Consider the following 16907-nt stretch of genomic DNA (forward strand, 5'->3'; position numbering starts at 1 on the left):
TTTATTTAGGTATAAAATACATTTTTGATGGCACAGTGTAGCCGGTCTAATTTTCCCACCAGTCTAAACAGGTTGAAAACTACCACGCTCAACATAGTTTTTTGTGTATGTGGCCCACAACCAAAAAAAAAATCGGCCATTCCTGCTCTAACCATGTGTCTTCCTCTATACCCTCTAGGTGGACCCCCCTCCCTCCATCTGTGACTGGGTCTTTGGGCCCCACTGGATGATGTCAGACACCCATGGCCACATTGGGGTTGACCTGTGAACATTCAGAGGACCTGGTCTGTCTCGTTCGATGCCCACCGACAGTCCCAGTCGGGTTGATGATGTAATCCATCTTCACATTAGCTTTCCTCCCCGCTGAGCAGAGTCAAAACAGACCTGATCAGACACATGCGTCACAGTCTGTGGAACGCCTGCTGAGAATTTATACTGGAGCTGTTTGGCTCTCTTGTAGGTTGGCAGTGAAAGCCTTGTAGATCTGCTGCGATTCTGGGCCGTTTTTTCCCCCCCAGTAGTTGTAGATAATGACATTACCATAGTCCATCTTACACCAGGAGAAACAACACTTGACTCTATCCCAGACTCCCTTATACCTCGCTGATGATGTAGTAAATCTAGTGCTACTCGGACCATCTGTAGTCGACTCGCCATGTCTGCCTCGTCCCCAGAGAAGGAGCAGCCCCTTCTGCAGCTCCAGGAGGTGGACTCCAGCCGCGTCGGGGCTCGCATGTTGTCCCCTGTCCTCAGCTCCCCGTCTCCGCCCGGCCTGTCCCTGGAGAGCGGTCATCCCATCTGCATCCCGTCCCCGTACACCGACCTGGGGCACGACTTCACCATACCTTTCTACAGTCCGGCTATTTTCAGTTACGCCGCTCCCAACTTGTCGGATTGCCCCGCCGTCCGTCAGTCCCTGAGCCCCTCTGTGTTCTGGCCCAGCCACATGGGGGCGCCGATACCTCTGCCCCGCTCCCAGGCCCGGCCCCAGCATGGCCAGCCACTCCACAGTCCGTGGGTGGAGCTGTCGCCGCGGGACAGCGTCTTGACGGAAAGGTGGGATAGCGCACCGCTCCCTGGGGATGGCACGTCAGCACACACAGAATGATAAAATAAGCTTTCTACAAAACATAAGCATTGCATTTGGACCAGTTACATACTCGAGCAAGTCACATTTTGGGATTTTGGCTAACTGATTTATAGATGTCATGTCACTCAGAAATACATATCTGAGTTTTCCTTTTCACTAATGAACATACTACTGTAACTACAAATCTCAATGTTTCATTAAAAATAGACTGTGTGACATGTCAAAATTGATGGACCAAAATTCCAATTTGAGATATTCCCTTCTGAATTCAGATGAGTCAGAATATTAAACAAATGCTAATGAGGAAATGGCTCACCACCTCCTTCGTTCCACGAGGAGGTGTTCCCTAAGCGTTTCTTGTTGTGTGTTAGTAAGAGCGTGAGGAGGCGTTCCCTAAGCGTTTCTTGTTGTGTGTTAGTAAGAGCGTGAGGAGGCGTTCCCTAAACATTTCTTGTTGTGTGTTAGTAAGAGTGCGAGGAGGCGTTCCCTAAGCATTTCTTGTTGTGTGTTAGTAAGAGTGTGAGGAGGTGTTCCCTACGCGTTTCTTGTTGTGTGTTAGTAAGAGTGCGAGGAGGCATTCCCTAAGCGTTTCTTGTTGTGTGTTAGTAAGAGCGTGAGGAGGTGTTCCCTAAGCGTTTCTTGTTGTGTGTTAGTAAGAGCGTGAGGAGGTGTTCCCTAAGCGTTTCTTGTTGTGTGTTAGTAAGAGTGTGAGGAGGCGTTCCCTAAGTGTTTCTTGTTGTGTGTTAGTAAGAGAGTGAGGAGGTGTTCCCTAAGCGTTTCTTGTTGTGTGTTAGTAAGAGCGTGAGGAGGTGTTCCCTAAGTGTTTCTTGTTGTGTGTTAGTAAGAGTGCGAGGAGGCGTTCCCTAAGCGTTTCTTGTTGTGTGTTAGTAAGAGCGCGAGGAGGCGTTCCCTAAACGTTTCTTGTTGTGTGTTAGTAAGAGTGCGAGGAGGCGTTCCCTAAGCGTTTCTTGTTGTGTGTTAGTAAGAGTGTGAGGAGGTGTTCCCTACGCGTTTCTTGTTGTGTGTTAGTAAGAGTGCGAGGAGGCGTTCCCTAAGCGTTTCTTGTTGTGTGTTAGTAAGAGCGTGAGGAGGCGTTCCCTAAGCGTTTCTTGTTGTGTGTTAGTAAGAGTGCAAGGAGGCGTTCCCTAAGCGTTTCTTGTTGTGTGTTAGTAAGAGTGTGATGACGCGTTCCCTAAGCGTTTCATGTTGTGTGTTAGTAAGAGCGTGAGGAGGCGTTCCCTAAGCGTTTCTTGTTGTGTGTTAGTAAAAGCATGAGGAGATGTTCCCTAAGCGTTTCTTGTTGTGTGTTAGTAAGAGTGTGATGACACGTTCCCTAAGCGTTTCTTGTTGTGTGTTAGTAAGAGTGTGAGGACACGTTCCCTAAGCGTTTCTTGTTGTGTGTTAGTAAGAGCGTGAGGTGTTCCCTAAGCGTTTCTTGTTGTGTGTTAGTAAGAGCGTGAGGAGGTGTTCCCTAAGCGTTTCTTGTTGTGTGTTTGTAAGGGCGTGAGGAGGCATTCCCTAAGTATTTCTTGTTGTGTGTTAGTAAGAGCGTGAGGAGGCATTCCCTAAGCGTTTCTTGTTGTGTGTTAGTAAGAGCGTGGACGCGTTCCCTAACGTTTCTTGTTGTGTGTTAGTAAGAGCATGAAGAGGCGTTCCCTAAGCGTTTCTTGTTGTGTGTTAGTAAGAGCGTGAGGAGGTGTTCCCTAAGCGTTTCTTGTTGTGTGTTAGTAAGAGCGTGAGGAGGTGTTCCCTAAGCGTTTCTTGTTGTGTGTTAGTAAGAGCGTGAGGAGGCGTTCCCTAAGCGTTTCTTGTTGTATGTTAGTAAGAGCGTGAGGAGGTGTTCCCTAAGCGTTTCTTGTTGTGTGTTAGTAAGAGAGTGAGGAGGTGTTCCCTAAGCGTTTCTTGTTGTGTGTTAGTAAGAGCGTGAGGAGGCGTTCCCTAAGCGTTTCTTGTTGTGTGTTAGTAAGAGCGTGAGGAGGTGTTCCCTAAGCGTTTCTTGTTGTGTGTTAGTAAGAGCGTGAGGAGGTGTTCCCTAAGCGTTTCTTGTTGTGTGTTAGTAAGAGCATGAGCAGGTGTTCCCTAAGCGTTTCTTGTTGTGTGTTAGTAAGAGCGTGGACGCGTTCCCTAAGCGTTTCTTGTTGTGTGTTAGTAAGAGCGTGAGGACGCGTTCCCTAAGCATTTCTTGTTGTGTGTTAGTAAGAGCGTGAGGAGGCGTTCCCTAAGCGTTTCTTGTTGTGTGTTAGTAAGAGCGTGAGGAGGCTTTCCCTAAACGTTTCTTGTTGTGTGTTAGTAAGAGCGTGGACGCGTTCCCTAAGCGTTTCTTGTTGTGTGTTAGTAAGAGCGTGAGGACGCGTTCCCTAAGCATTTCTTGTTGTGTGTTAGTAAGAGCGTGAGGAGGTGTTCCCTAAGCGTTTCTTGTTGTGTGTTAGTAAGAGCGTGAGGAGGCGTTCCCTAAGCGTTTCTTGTTGTGTGTTAGTAAGAGCGTGAGGAGGCGTTCCCTAAGCATTTCTTGTTGTGTGTTAGTAAGAGCGCGAGGAGGCGTTCCCTAAGCGTTTCTTGTGTGTTAGTAAGAGCGTGAGGAGGCGTTCCCTAAGCGTTTCTTGTTGTGTGTTAGTAAAAGCATGAGGAGATGTTCCCTAAGCGTTTCTTGTGTGTTAGTAAGAGCGTGAGGAGGCGTTCCCTAAGCGTTTCTTGTGTGTTAGTAAGAGCGTGAGGAGGCGTTCCCTAAGCGTTTCTTGTTGTGTGTTAGTAAGAGCGTGAGGACGCGTTCCCTAAGCATTTCTTGTTGTGTGTTAGTAAGAGCGTGAGGACACGTTCCCTAAGCGTTTCTTGTTGTGTGTTAGTAAGAGCGTGAGGAGGCTTTCCCAGGACAACGAGGAGGCTGTGGTGTCGTCGGGGGGAAACGCAGACCGCCAGTACTGTGCCGTGTGCCACGACTACGCCTCCGGATACCACTACGGGGTGTGGTCATGTGAGGGGTGTAAGGCCTTCTTCAAGAGGAGCATCCAGGGTGAGGCGCAAAAACACACATACACACACACACACATGCACACATACACACACACGCAAACACACACACACACGCATGCACACATCCACGCCTGTATTGTAGAAATGCTTTATATTCCTCTTGTTCTTTCTACTCTAAAATAATGGTCACATATGCCATCTGAAACACTGAATTGACCGCTGGGCTGAAAGGCATGCACCAGCTGTCTTATTTCACGTCCTCTCATGTAAAAAAAACAGTTATTAACCGGTTAATCGAAAGTCAAATTAACCAAAAACGGACATCCCTACTCTATCTCGAAACTAAAAAAAAATTGTGTTTGGAGATTTATTCATATCTTGCCGTGAAGTGTTCTAAGATCATAGGAATAACATGCGACTGCTGTTCTAGATTGGCCTAAGAAAGAAGTGACTCCTGTAGACCAGCTAAATATTTACTGCTATTTAAAATGCAACAATTACTTACATCCATTTGAATCCCTTTTAAATGATTTATGGTTGGTGATAAGTGCTTCATTTGATTTCTGCCTGATCATTTAGCTGAAGCCCAATGTCCAGACTTCTGACCCGCGGACTTTTGGACTGAGGCTTGACAAACATTGGTCACTGCAGTGTAGTGTGTGAAAGGGTTTGGCATGATGTCAAAAAGGGAGAACCGAGGCAGGCTTGACCCCAGAACCCTTCAAGCTGATTTGACAGTGAGGCTAAAGCTTATAATAATTATTATATATATTATAAAGTGTCGCTCAGCACATGGTCGCAGACGAAAAAGAAAGTGTCGCTCATGGTGTTGCATTTATACTTCAGAGGACGTTCGCCTCGGTGCAACGGTCACGTGACACTCGAACGCTATAAGCAGCTGCAGACAGCCAAAGAGAGGGAACGAAATGCACAGTGAAACCACCTCGGAGGCAAGATGTAACGTACTTGGCTGCAGCCGCATATAAACAGCACACAACCACACAACTCGCCTCCTCTCTCTCTGGGAACAACAAGGAAGTCAAGCGCGTGCCGTCTATATATAGCCAATCAGACTTGCGCGATACTATGACATAGTCAGCGACACTAGACATTTCACCAGGTAGCAGACACTGCTCGCCGACACTTGAAAGTGTCGACTCAAGTCCTCAATTCTGTCGGCGACCGTTTCAAAAGTGTCGGCAGACGCAGCATAAATTGGGCTTAAGCTCTCGCCTCTGGGGGACTTGGCGGAAGCGTGCGTCAAAGAACCAGACGTCTGGACGGTGGGATTCTGCCTTTCTTCTCCCTGATCCCTCTCTCATCTCCCCTTTTCTCCCCCCCCCCATCCGTCTTTTAACTTGTCTTCTTTTGGTCGATCCACTGCTCTGTCCCCTTCTCTTCCCCCCTCCTCCCTGTATCTGTCCCAGGTCACAACGACTACATCTGCCCGGCCACCAATCAGTGCACCATAGACAAGAACCGCCGCAAGAGCTGCCAGGCCTGTCGCCTTCGCAAATGCTATGAAGTTGGCATGACCAAGTGTGGTGTGTATCTCTCTGATCTCTCTACCTTACATGACCAAGTGTGGTGTGTATCTCTCTGATCTCTCTACCTTACATGACCAAGTGTGGTGTGTATCTCTCTGATCTCTCTACCTTACATGACCAAGTGTGGTGTGTATCTCTCTGATCTCTCTACCTTACATGACCAAGTGTGGTGTGTATCTCTCTGATCTCTCTACCTTACATGACCAAGTGTGGTGTGTATCTCTCTGATCTCTCTACCTTACATGACCAAGTGTGGTGTGTATCTCTCTGATCTCTCTACCTTACATGACCAAGTGTGGTGTGTATCTCTCTGATCTCTCTACCTTACATGACCAAGTGTGGTGTGTATCTCTCTGATCTCTCTACCTTACATGACCAAGTGTGGTGTGTATCTCTCTGATCTCTCTACCTTACATGACCAAGTGTGGTGTGTATCTCTCTGATCTCTCTACCTTACATGACCAAGTGTGGTGTGTATCTCTCTGATCTCTCTGCCTTACATGACCAAGTGTGGTGTGTATCTCTCTGATCTCTCTACCTTACATGACCAAGTGTGGTGTGTATCTCTCTGATCTCTCTACCTTACATGACCAAGTGTGGTGTGTATCTCTCTGATCTCTCTACCTTACATGACCAAGTGTGGTTTGTATCTCTCTGATCTCTCTGCCTTACATGACCAAGTGTGGTGTGTATCTCTCTGATCTCTCTACCTTACATGACCAAGTGTGGTGTGTATCTCTCTGATCTCTCTACCTTACATGACCAAGTGTGGTTTGTATCTCTCTGATCTCTCTACCTTACATGACCCAAGTGTTGTTTGTACCTCTCTGATCTCTCTACCTTACATGACCAAGTGTGGTGTGTATCTCTCTGATCTCTCTACCTTACATGACCAAGTGTGGTGTGTATCTCTCTGATCTCTCTACCTTACATGACCAAGTGTGGTTTGTATCTCTCTGATCTCTCTACCTTACATGACCAAGTGTGGTGTGTATCTCTCTGATCTCTCTACCTTACATGACCAAGTGTGGTGTGTATCTCTCTGATATCTCTACCTTACATGACCAAGTGTGGTGTGTATCTCTCTGATCTCTCTACCTTACATGACCAAGTGTGGTTTGTATCTCTCTGATCTCTCTACCTTACATGACCAAGTGTGGTTTGTATCTCTCTTATCTCTCTGCCTTACATGACCAAGTGTGGTGTGTATCTCTCTGATCTCTACCTTACATGACCAAGTGTGGTGTGTATCTCTCTGATCTCTCTGCCTTACATGACCAAGTGTGGTGTGTATCTCTCTGATCTCTCTACCTTACATGACCAAGTGTGGTTTGTACCTCTCTGATCTCTCTACCTTACATGACCAAGTGTGGTTTGTACCTCTCTGATCTCTCTACCTTACATGACCAAGTGTGGTTTGTATCTCTCTGATCTCTCTACCTTACATGACCAAGTGTGGTGTGTATCTCTCTGATCTCTCTACCTTACATGACCAAGTGTGGTGTGTATCTCTCTGATCTCTCTACCTTACATGACCAAGTGTGGTTTGTATCTCTCTGATCTCTCTACCTTACATGACCAAGTGTGGTTTGTATCTCTCTTATCTCTCTGCCTTACATGACCAAGTGTGGTGTGTATCTCTCTGATCTCTCTACCTTACATGACCAAGTGTGGTTTGTACCTCTCTGATCTCTCTACCTTACATGACCAAGTGTGGTGTGTATCTCTCTGATCTCTCTGCCTTACATGACCAAGTGTGGTGTGTATCTCTCTGATCTCTCTGCCTTACATGACCAAGTGTGGTGTGTATCTCTCTGATCTCTCTGCCTTACATGACCAAGTGTGGTTTGTATCTCTCTGATCTCTCTACCTTACATGACCAAGTGTGGTGTGTATCTCTCTGATCTCTCTACCTTACATGACCAAGTGTGGTGTGTATCTCTCTGATCTCTCTACCTTACATGACCAAGTGTGGTTGGTACCTTTTTGATCTCTCTACCTTATTTGATTGTTACCTTCTGCTTCATTCAGGAGTTTTCAGTTAGCATTTTCCATCTTTTTCTGGCCCCATCGAACAAGGAACAGTATCTTGACTAGGTATCCGATAGGTGTGGTTGGCAGGCCCGGCACCAGGATGAAGTGATTGAGCGGGCAGTAAAAAATGGTGTTTGGTGGTGGTGGGGGGATTGGGGGGAAAGTGTTGGGTAAAGTAACGACAGCTTTGGTACAAAAATATCGACATCCTATATCTGGATGATGAGGAAACCATCATGGCTACTCTTAACAGTCCTAAACGGTGGCAGTTCATCACTTAAAGCGATGAATTGAGCAGCTGTTTGAAGTGGAGCAGCCTGCTGGGAAGTGTGGGGGATTTAAAGAGCTTGGCAGTATGAACCACACCTCTACTGTTTATAAGGCCTGGATGAGCCTTTCACTCTGCGTACAATTACCAAGGCAATAAATAGGCTCTCTAATAAATATATAGCAGCCATGACAGCGGGGCTGGTTTTGTTTTCACCTTGTGAGTCTGTGTCATCAGTGTCTGTCTGTCTGTCTGTCTGTCTGTCTGTCTGTCTGTCTGTGTGTCTGTGTGTCTGTGAGTCTGTGTCATCAGGACAAAATGTGGTCCTGGAGACACTAGTAGCAGGAACTACCACGCAAGCCATTTTGAGTACTTTGCCAGGGTGTTTAGTCTGTCTGTCTGTCTGTCTGTCTGTCTGTCTGTCTGTCTGTCTGACTGTCTCTCTGTCTGTCTGTCTGTCTGTCTGTCTGTCTGTGTGTCTGTGTGTGTCTCTCTGTCTCTCTGTCTGTCTGTCTGTCTGTCTGTCTGTCTGTCTATCTGTCTGTCTGTCTGTCTGTCTGTCTGTCTGTCTGACTGTCTCTCTGTCTGTCTGTCTGTCTGTCTGTCTGTCTGTCTGTCTGTCTGTCTGTCTGTCTGTCTGTCTGTCTATCTGTCTGTCTGTCTGTCTGTCTGACTGTATCTCTGTCTGTCTGTCTGTCTGTCTGTCTGTCTGTCTGTGTGTCTGTGTGTGTCTCTCTGTCTGTCTGTCTGTCTGTCTGTCTGTCTGTCTGTCTGTCTGTCTGTCTGTCCGTGGACCGATGTATTATTACATTTATGATGTAGTTAGATGGTGGTAGTGCTATGTAACATTTCAACTTAAAGGAACACTCCGCCGATTTTCAACCGACTTTGTATCATTACAAAATCAGTAGTATATCAGAATCAGTCATTCATTTAGTTTGACAGTTATTGAGAGTTGATTTGAGTTAAGTTGTGGACCAGTGATGTCATTTGTGCATCAATGACATCGCTGGTCCACAACTTATGTCAAATCAACTCTCAATAACTGTCAAACTAAATGAATGCCTGCAGAACTGTATACAGTTTTCCATTAGAGTGTTCCTTTCAGTTACAACATGAAAATAAAAAAATATGGTTTTTGAAACGTGACGATGGTAAAAACAATTGTGTTATGTGGCTCAGGGATGCGCAGGGAGCGCGGAAACTACAGGAGTCCCCAGATCAGGCGCGTGGCCCGCTTCTCACCACGGGGCGGGCCCAGCGGACCGCCCCCCCAGCCCCCCGTGCTGACCCCAGAGCAGCTGATCCAGCGCATCATGGAGGCGGAGCCACCGGAGATCCTCCTCATGAGGGACATGAGGCGGCCGCTGACCGAGGCCAACGTCATGATGTCACTCACCAACCTGGCCGACAAGGAGCTGGTCCATATGATCAGCTGGGCCAAGAAGATCCCAGGTTAGTGTGTGTGTGTGTGTGTGTGTGTGTGTGTGTGTGTGTGTGTGTGTGTGTGTGTGTGTGTGTGCTTGCATGCGTGTACTGATCTGGACTTGATTAATTGATTGATTGATATACGGGGAGATAAGGGGAAATTATCAGTATCACCAGCGCAGAACATGCAGTTTACAATAGAGACAAACAAACAGACGGGAAATAGAATACTAAAAACAGAGGTGACAGCCACCATCACACAACTGTACAGTATAAAACAAAGATCACGTCAATTAGACCCCTGTTGCGTTAAAATACCTCATGGCAGGAAGGACCTCCTAAAACTCTCAGCACAGATGTACAAAACGACCACTAAAAAGTGCTCTCCTCAGGTTTTAAGAGGATGACCCTCGTATCTCAGTATGGTGTCTAGCTTTCTCTTTGTACGCTGCTCTGTGAGCATTTCCAAAGAGTCTGGGATACCGATAATGGAACCCACTTTTTTAATTAGCTTATTTTTATTGCTAGTGGTTCAGCTTGTCCTATCTAAGTGCTCTGAAAGGTTAAAGGGTTGTTTTGAAACCATTTGATACCAGCCTTGCTATTTCATAAACACCAACACTGATTAGAAAAACACAGAGTTGGTAGCACTTTTATTGAACTTGTAACTATTGTTCTTCTTCACTGCCTGAAATTATCTTGGCCACAGTTATTCTAAGTCCCTGACCTCATATTGCACCTTATAAAGCTTATCATTTCCATTCTTGCACAGTGGATCATTTCCAGGTCTTAATAAGAGCTTTTTTTAAACCAAATGAATGCTAACATGATAATGCATTCTTTACTTTATATTTCTTCTGATTTGATGTATGAATGTCCTCTGCAACCATGTTTCCACACATGTTGAACCTCCATTACCACAAAGCACAAAGCAGTGAATCATTTTCCATTTTCCATTGAGAGCATTACATAAACTAGTGCAGTGCCCGTTTGCCCCACTCTGCTGGGTCACTCACTCACTCGCTGGTCACTACACTGAATATAAATAGCATTTGGGGGGACTCCACAGTGTAGTTACATCACATGCCAGACTCCACCGTGTAGTTACGTCACATGCCAGACTCCACAGTGTAGTTACGTCACATGCCAGACTCCACAGTGTAGTTACGTCACATGCCAGACTCCACCGTGTAGTTACGTCACGTGCCAGACTAGGGATGTTCATTTTGAAAAATTTCCAAAATCGATAATTGGTGAAAATTAACGATCAATTATCGATTATTGATCATATTAATACTTAGAAAATTTTCAATTTTCAATTTTCAATTTTTTTTTTTACAAAATGAATGTCTATGGCAGAAAATACGAAAAACAACGTGTTCTCCTCAATTAACTCTTTATTTCAATGTGTCTCCTCTCCAACACTGCTGTCCCCGGCGCATGCCGGTGTGAATTTCCCATGTTTAAAACAGTTTTGTTGGCACAAAGGCCCGTGCCCAGCCAGAAAACTAGAGACTATATGAAGCTCCACCTCACGTTAGTCGGCTGTGCAATGGAGTGGGGCGAGGAGGAACGAATTCCACCCAAACCTAGTCCCCATTTTTTTTTTTTTTTTTTTTTTTTTTTTATAATTAAAAAATCGATCCAAATGCCACAGGATCGATTCCAATCCTTAACGATCAATTATCGATTTTCGATAATTGATGAACATCCCTATGCCAGACTCCACAGTGTAGTTACATCACATGCCAGACTCCACAGTGTAGTTACGTCACATGCCAGACTCCACAGTGTAGTTACGTCACATGCCAGACTCCACAGTGTAGTTACGTCACATGCCAGACTCCACAGTGTAGTTACATCACATGCCAGACTCCACCATGTAGTTACATCACATGCCAGACTCCACAGTGTAGTTATGTCACGTGCCAGACTCCACAGTGTAGTTACATCACATGCCAGACTCCACAGTGTAGTTACGTCACATGCCAGACTCCACAGTGTAGTTATGTCACGTGCCAGACTCCACAGTGTAGTTACATCACATGCCAGACTCCACAGTGTAGTTACGTCACATGCCAGACTCCACCGTGTAGTTACATCACATGCCAGACTCCACCATGTAGTTACATCACATGCCAGACTCCACAGTGTAGTTACATCACGTGCCAGACTCCACCATGTAGTTACATCACATGCCAGACTCCACAGTGTAGTTACATCACATGCCAGACTCCACAGTGTAGTTACATCACGTGCCAGACTCCACCGTGTAGTTACATCACGTGCCAGACTCCACCGTGTAGTTACATCACATGCCAGACTCCACAGTGTAGTTATGTCACATGCCAGACTCCACAGTGTAGTTACGTCACATGCCAGACTCCACCGTGTAGTTACATCACATGCCAGACTCCACAGTGTAGTTACGTCACATGCCAGACTCCACCGTGTAGTTACATCACGTGCCAGACTCCACCGTGTAGTTACGTCACATGCCAGACTCCACCGTGTAGTTACATCACATGCCAGACTCCACCGTGTAGTTACGTCACATGCCAGACTCCACCGTGTAGTTACATCACATGCCAGACTCCACCGTGTAGTTACATCACGTGCCAGACTCCACCGTGTAGTTACATCACATGCCAGACTCCACCGTGTAGTTACATCACATGCCAGACTCCACCGTGTAGTTACATCACATGCCAGACTCCACCGTGTAGTTACATCACATGCCAGACTCCACCGTGTAGTTACATCACATGCCAGACTCCACAGTGTAGTTACGTCACATGCCAGACTCCACCGTGTAGTTACATCACGTGCCAGACTCCACCGTGTAGTTACATCACATGCCAGACTCCACCATGTAGTTACATCACATGCCAGACTCCACAGTGTAGTTACATCACATGCCAGACTCCACCGTGTAGTTACATCACATGCCAGACTCCACCGTGTAGTTATGTCACATGCCAGACTCCACAGTGTAGTTACGTCACATGCCAGACTCCACCGTGTAGTTACGTCACATGCCAGACTCCACCGTGTAGTTATGTCACATGCCAGACTCCACAGTGTAGTTACGTCACATGCCAGACTCCACCGTGTAGTTACGTCACATGCCAGACTCCACAGTGTAGTTACGTCACATGCCAGACTCCACCGTGTAGTTACATCACGTGCCAGACTCCACCGTGTAGTTATGTCACATGCCAGACTCCACCGTGTAGTTATGTCACATGCCAGACTCCACCGTGTAGTTACGTCACATGCCAGACTCCACCGTGTAGTTATGTCACATGCCAGACTCCACCGTGTAGTTACGTCACGTGCCAGACTCCACAGTGTAGTTATGTCACATGCCAGACTCCACCGTGTAGTTACGTCACATGCCAGACTCCACAGTGTAGTTACGTCACATGCCAGACTCCACCGTGTAGTTACATCACGTGCCAGACTCCACCGTGTAGTTACGTCACATGCCAGACTCCACAGTGTAGTTACGTCACATGCCAGACTCCACCGTGTAGTTACATCACATGCCAGACTCCACCGTGTAGTTATGTCACATGCCAGACTCCACCGTGTAGTTACGTCATGTGCCAGACTCCACCGTGTAGTTACGTCATGTGCCAGCCGGCGTTTTCAGAGGAGATTTCAAGTACCATACTTTGAGAAGTATTAACTGGTATGTAATTATTTTACGAGATCGTTTTAAGAGGTCTGATGATTACAGTAGGACTAGCTTGAGGACATCTAAACATCTCTTTAGACAGGAAATACAAGACAAAAGTTAGATTTTTCTAGCATTCATCTTTCATCAGAATAGAATCCTATTTAAATGACAAACAGGGAGTTAAACAGTAAAGTATTATTTCACTGGAGACTCTCTGCTTACTTTATTTTACTTGCAAATGACACAACGCATCTTCTAAAATAGGTGTCTCAAATAAATAAAATAAATCTAGCATATCCAGACATTATTTCACTCTTGTGTTTTTCTACATCCCTGCATCGATGCTGAATATGCCCCTGTTGACGACGAGTCAGGTTATATGAGTGTGCAGTGAGTTGGTGTTAGTATAATGACTTGCCTCGGCTAATTGTCCTCACTTTATGCAGCGTTCAAGGCTCAATATTCCAGAACGGAGGAGCTGAGCCGGCGTGTGTTTATGAGACCTTCTGATTGATTGAGACTGCCTGCCTGCATAATGTCTGCTGCTTCACTCATGTTGTCTCCAGCTGGGCTCTGAAAAGCAGAGCAGCCTTTTCCCTCAGCTCAACCTGCCATGTTTATGCTGCCTGGCAGGTAGAGTAGGTCTCACTAACGGAAATCACAAAAACTAGGTGAAAAAAAATCCTTACCTGGGAAAAAAAAGAGGCTTTACAAATATCGAGCACCGCGGTAGTTCAGGCAGGCCACGAATGTCAAGCCCAGCTTAAACCCAGCCCACATGCAGCTGATTAGGAGCTGATCTCAAAATCAGCCCACATGCAGCTGATTAGGAGCTGATCCCAAAATCAGCCCGCATCAGCTGACTGCTTAGCTGACGCATTCAATTGGCTCAACTCAAACAGGGCACCCTCTTTAATTCTGCTCCAGTCTGCTGCCTAACATGGCTGCTTCATCTGCAAGCTGTTTGCAACCCAGCTCCTCCTTTCATGCTGTGTCTGACTTAAACAATGTTATTTCTGTTGTCATTGTTGCTTGCTCTGTTCTGTACCTGGGGGTCTTTTGTTGCTCTCCTTGCTTTAAGGCTATTCCATGGTGCTCATGGAGGGGCAAGGAGCTCCCAGAATCTGCTGCTTCCGCTCTCCTCCAGAACAGAGCCATACCGCCAAATATAACTCATGCAATTAAAAGCTTTAAATTGATCTAAGTGGTCTTGTGTTTTTGACTAAAGTGGTCCTGACTGAAATACTACAACTAGCTGAAACTGTACTGTGTGTTTACAAAACTAGCTCAAATAAACTAAAATTATAGAGAAAATGTCTTCAGTTTTCATCTTTGTCAGTTTATTTCATACATACAGTAAACCTAGTGTAGTATTTTGGGTGGGTTCTGGTTAATGACACAAACCTGAGGGCAGATATTTCACCCAGCAGCTCGGGCATGGCACCTAAATGAGGTACCTAAATCTGTGTTGTTATTCAGTGCGGGTTGTAAAAGTGCCGCTACCAAAGTGGTACCAGGTTTCGGTACCTAAATCTGGGTATAATGTGCTGTAGATCTTACCTGACTTCTCTCCCCCAGGGTTCATAGAGCTGGGTCTGTTGGACCAGGTGCACCTGCTGGAGTGCTGCTGGCTGGAGGTGCTGATGATCGGGCTGATGTGGAGGTCTGTGGACCACCCGGGGAAACTCGTCTTCTCCCGCGACCTCAGCCTGAGCAGGTAACACCATGCTCACATCTCCTGGTCCCATCTGACTGGCAGGAAGAACCACCCGTTTTTATTGGACTGGACAATCTCTCTAAATCTATATTCCTTTTTTCAATTCAATTCAATTCAAAACTTTATTTCGGGCTCACACGAGGGTCCATAGCATATAATGAATAGATATAAAAGGTATAAAGAGAGACATACAACATACACCACAGCAACACATTATTCAGTTTAAAACAACAAACTGTACATCAGTTCATGTAACGTGTAGGCCAGAGGTTTTCAAAGTCTGAGACTGTGGGCCTCTCCTCAGACAAAGCTTGGACAAAGACCCCCCTTCATGAATATGTTATTGATTTAGATTTTAGCCCGATAGTACTGTTGACATACACCCTGCATCCCTCTGGCTTCAGAGATGTTCGCATGATGATGTGCTGTCTGATGATGTCATGATGATGATGTCATGATGATGTGCTGTCTGATGATGTCATGATGATGATGTCATGATGATGTGCTGTCTGATGATGTCATGATGATGATGTCATGATGATGTGCTGTCTGTAAGATGCCAGCAGTGATGCTTCTTTATCATCAGCAGTTTGAACACTGATATCAATAAGCTGATGAAGGAGACTGGACAGTCCCTAAATCCAGCTCAGTGAGATAAACAGCTGCGTGGTGTGTAGCTGTTCACTGGTTCAAGTCCCACCCGTCTCACTCTTTACACTTTCAAATCAGATGCCAAAGCCCAAACTGAGAAATATATAGACAGTCTAGATGTTTTTTCAAAAGGAACTTTTATGCTTGGCGGCTGCATGCTGACCTTTCGCCTTCACAATTTTTTTTTTTTCCCAAAAAAGTAAAAGTTCAGCTGTCTGGTTTCCTCTCTCATAATTACTGCTCATATCTCTGTGGAGGTTTGGGGGGAGACCAGGCCGCAGCCACTGAGTCTCACAAGGTCAAGTCATTTCTGTCAGAGCTTTTCAGTCTTCATTGAGAAGTTCTTCAAAGTCCAAGTTTTCATCGAGGCTCAAACGCCAAACCTCCAGATTCTTGTGTCGCCATAGGTGTCATTTACGATGGGGACGTGTCCCCATCGCTTTTCAACATAAAGTGACTCCTTTGTGTACTCAGATGTCCAATATGGTTTGACAGAGAAGTCTGGAAATTTGAGTCTGGAAAAGTATGGATTTTTGAAATGGAAAATGTGTAGGAACCCTGAAAAAAACCCTACAGATGTACTGTAGCTACTACATCAACAAACTTCACATGTAGCTTTAGCTAAAGTGAGTTAGATATACTGTAGCTACTACATCAACAAACTTCACATGTAGCTTTAGCTAAAGTGAGTTAGATATACTGTAGCTACTACATCAACAAACTTCACATGTAGCTTTAGCTAAAGTGAGTTAGATATACTGTAGCTACTACATCAACAAACTTCACATATAGCTCTAGCTAAAGTGAGTTAGATATACTGTAGCTACTACATCAACAAACTTCACATGTAGCTTTAGCTAAAGTGAGTTAGATATAGGCCTACTGTAGCTACTACATCAACAAACTTCACATGTAGCTTTAGCTAAAGTGAGTTAGATATACTGTAGCTACTACATCAACAAACTCCACATGTAGCTTTAGCTAAAGTAAGTTAGATATACTGTAGCTACTACATCAACAAACTTCACATGTAGCTTTAGCTAAAGTGAGTTAGATATACTGTAGCTACTACATCAACAAACTTCACATGTAGCTTTAGCTAAAGTGAGTTAGATATACTGTAGCTACTACATCAACAAACTTCACATGTAGCTTTAGCTAAAGTGAGTTAGATATACTGTAGCTACTACATCAACAAACTTCACATGTAGCTTTAGCTAAAGTGAGTTAGATATACTGTAGCTACTACATCAACAAACTTCACATGTAGCTTTAGCTAAAGTGAGTTAGATATACTGTAGCTACTACATCAACAAACTTCACATATAGCTCTAGCTAAAGTGAGTTAGATATACTGTAGCTACTACATCAACAAACTTCACATGTAGCTTTAGCTAAAGTGAGTTAGATATAGGCCTACTGTAGCTACTACATCAACAAACTTCACATGTAGCTTTAGCTAAAGTGAGTTAGATATACTGTAGCTACTACATCAACAAACTCCACATGTAGCTTTAGCT

General features: G+C 45.3%; 1 protein-coding gene across 1 annotated transcript in view; it reads left to right on the forward strand.

The window, feature by feature from the left end:
• Window positions 1-655: 655 nt before the first annotated feature.
• The window catches only part of LOC310782185 (estrogen receptor beta-like), a gene marked incomplete at both ends in the record, with an annotated part of 27338 nt that continues 11086 nt past the window's right edge, over window positions 656-16907 (forward strand). The window contains 5 exons of the mRNA XM_083642871.1: window positions 656-1056; window positions 3934-4100; window positions 5488-5604; window positions 9092-9364; window positions 14598-14736. Of these exons, the coding sequence (XP_083498997.1) occupies window positions 656-1056; window positions 3934-4100; window positions 5488-5604; window positions 9092-9364; window positions 14598-14736 (1097 nt within the window). The remainder of the gene's footprint in view (window positions 1057-3933; window positions 4101-5487; window positions 5605-9091; window positions 9365-14597; window positions 14737-16907) is intronic.

Source organism: Poromitra crassiceps (assembly GCF_964638095.1).
Source record: "Poromitra crassiceps genome assembly, chromosome: 9".
Classification (NCBI taxonomy): domain Eukaryota; kingdom Metazoa; phylum Chordata; class Actinopteri; order Beryciformes; family Melamphaidae; genus Poromitra; species Poromitra crassiceps.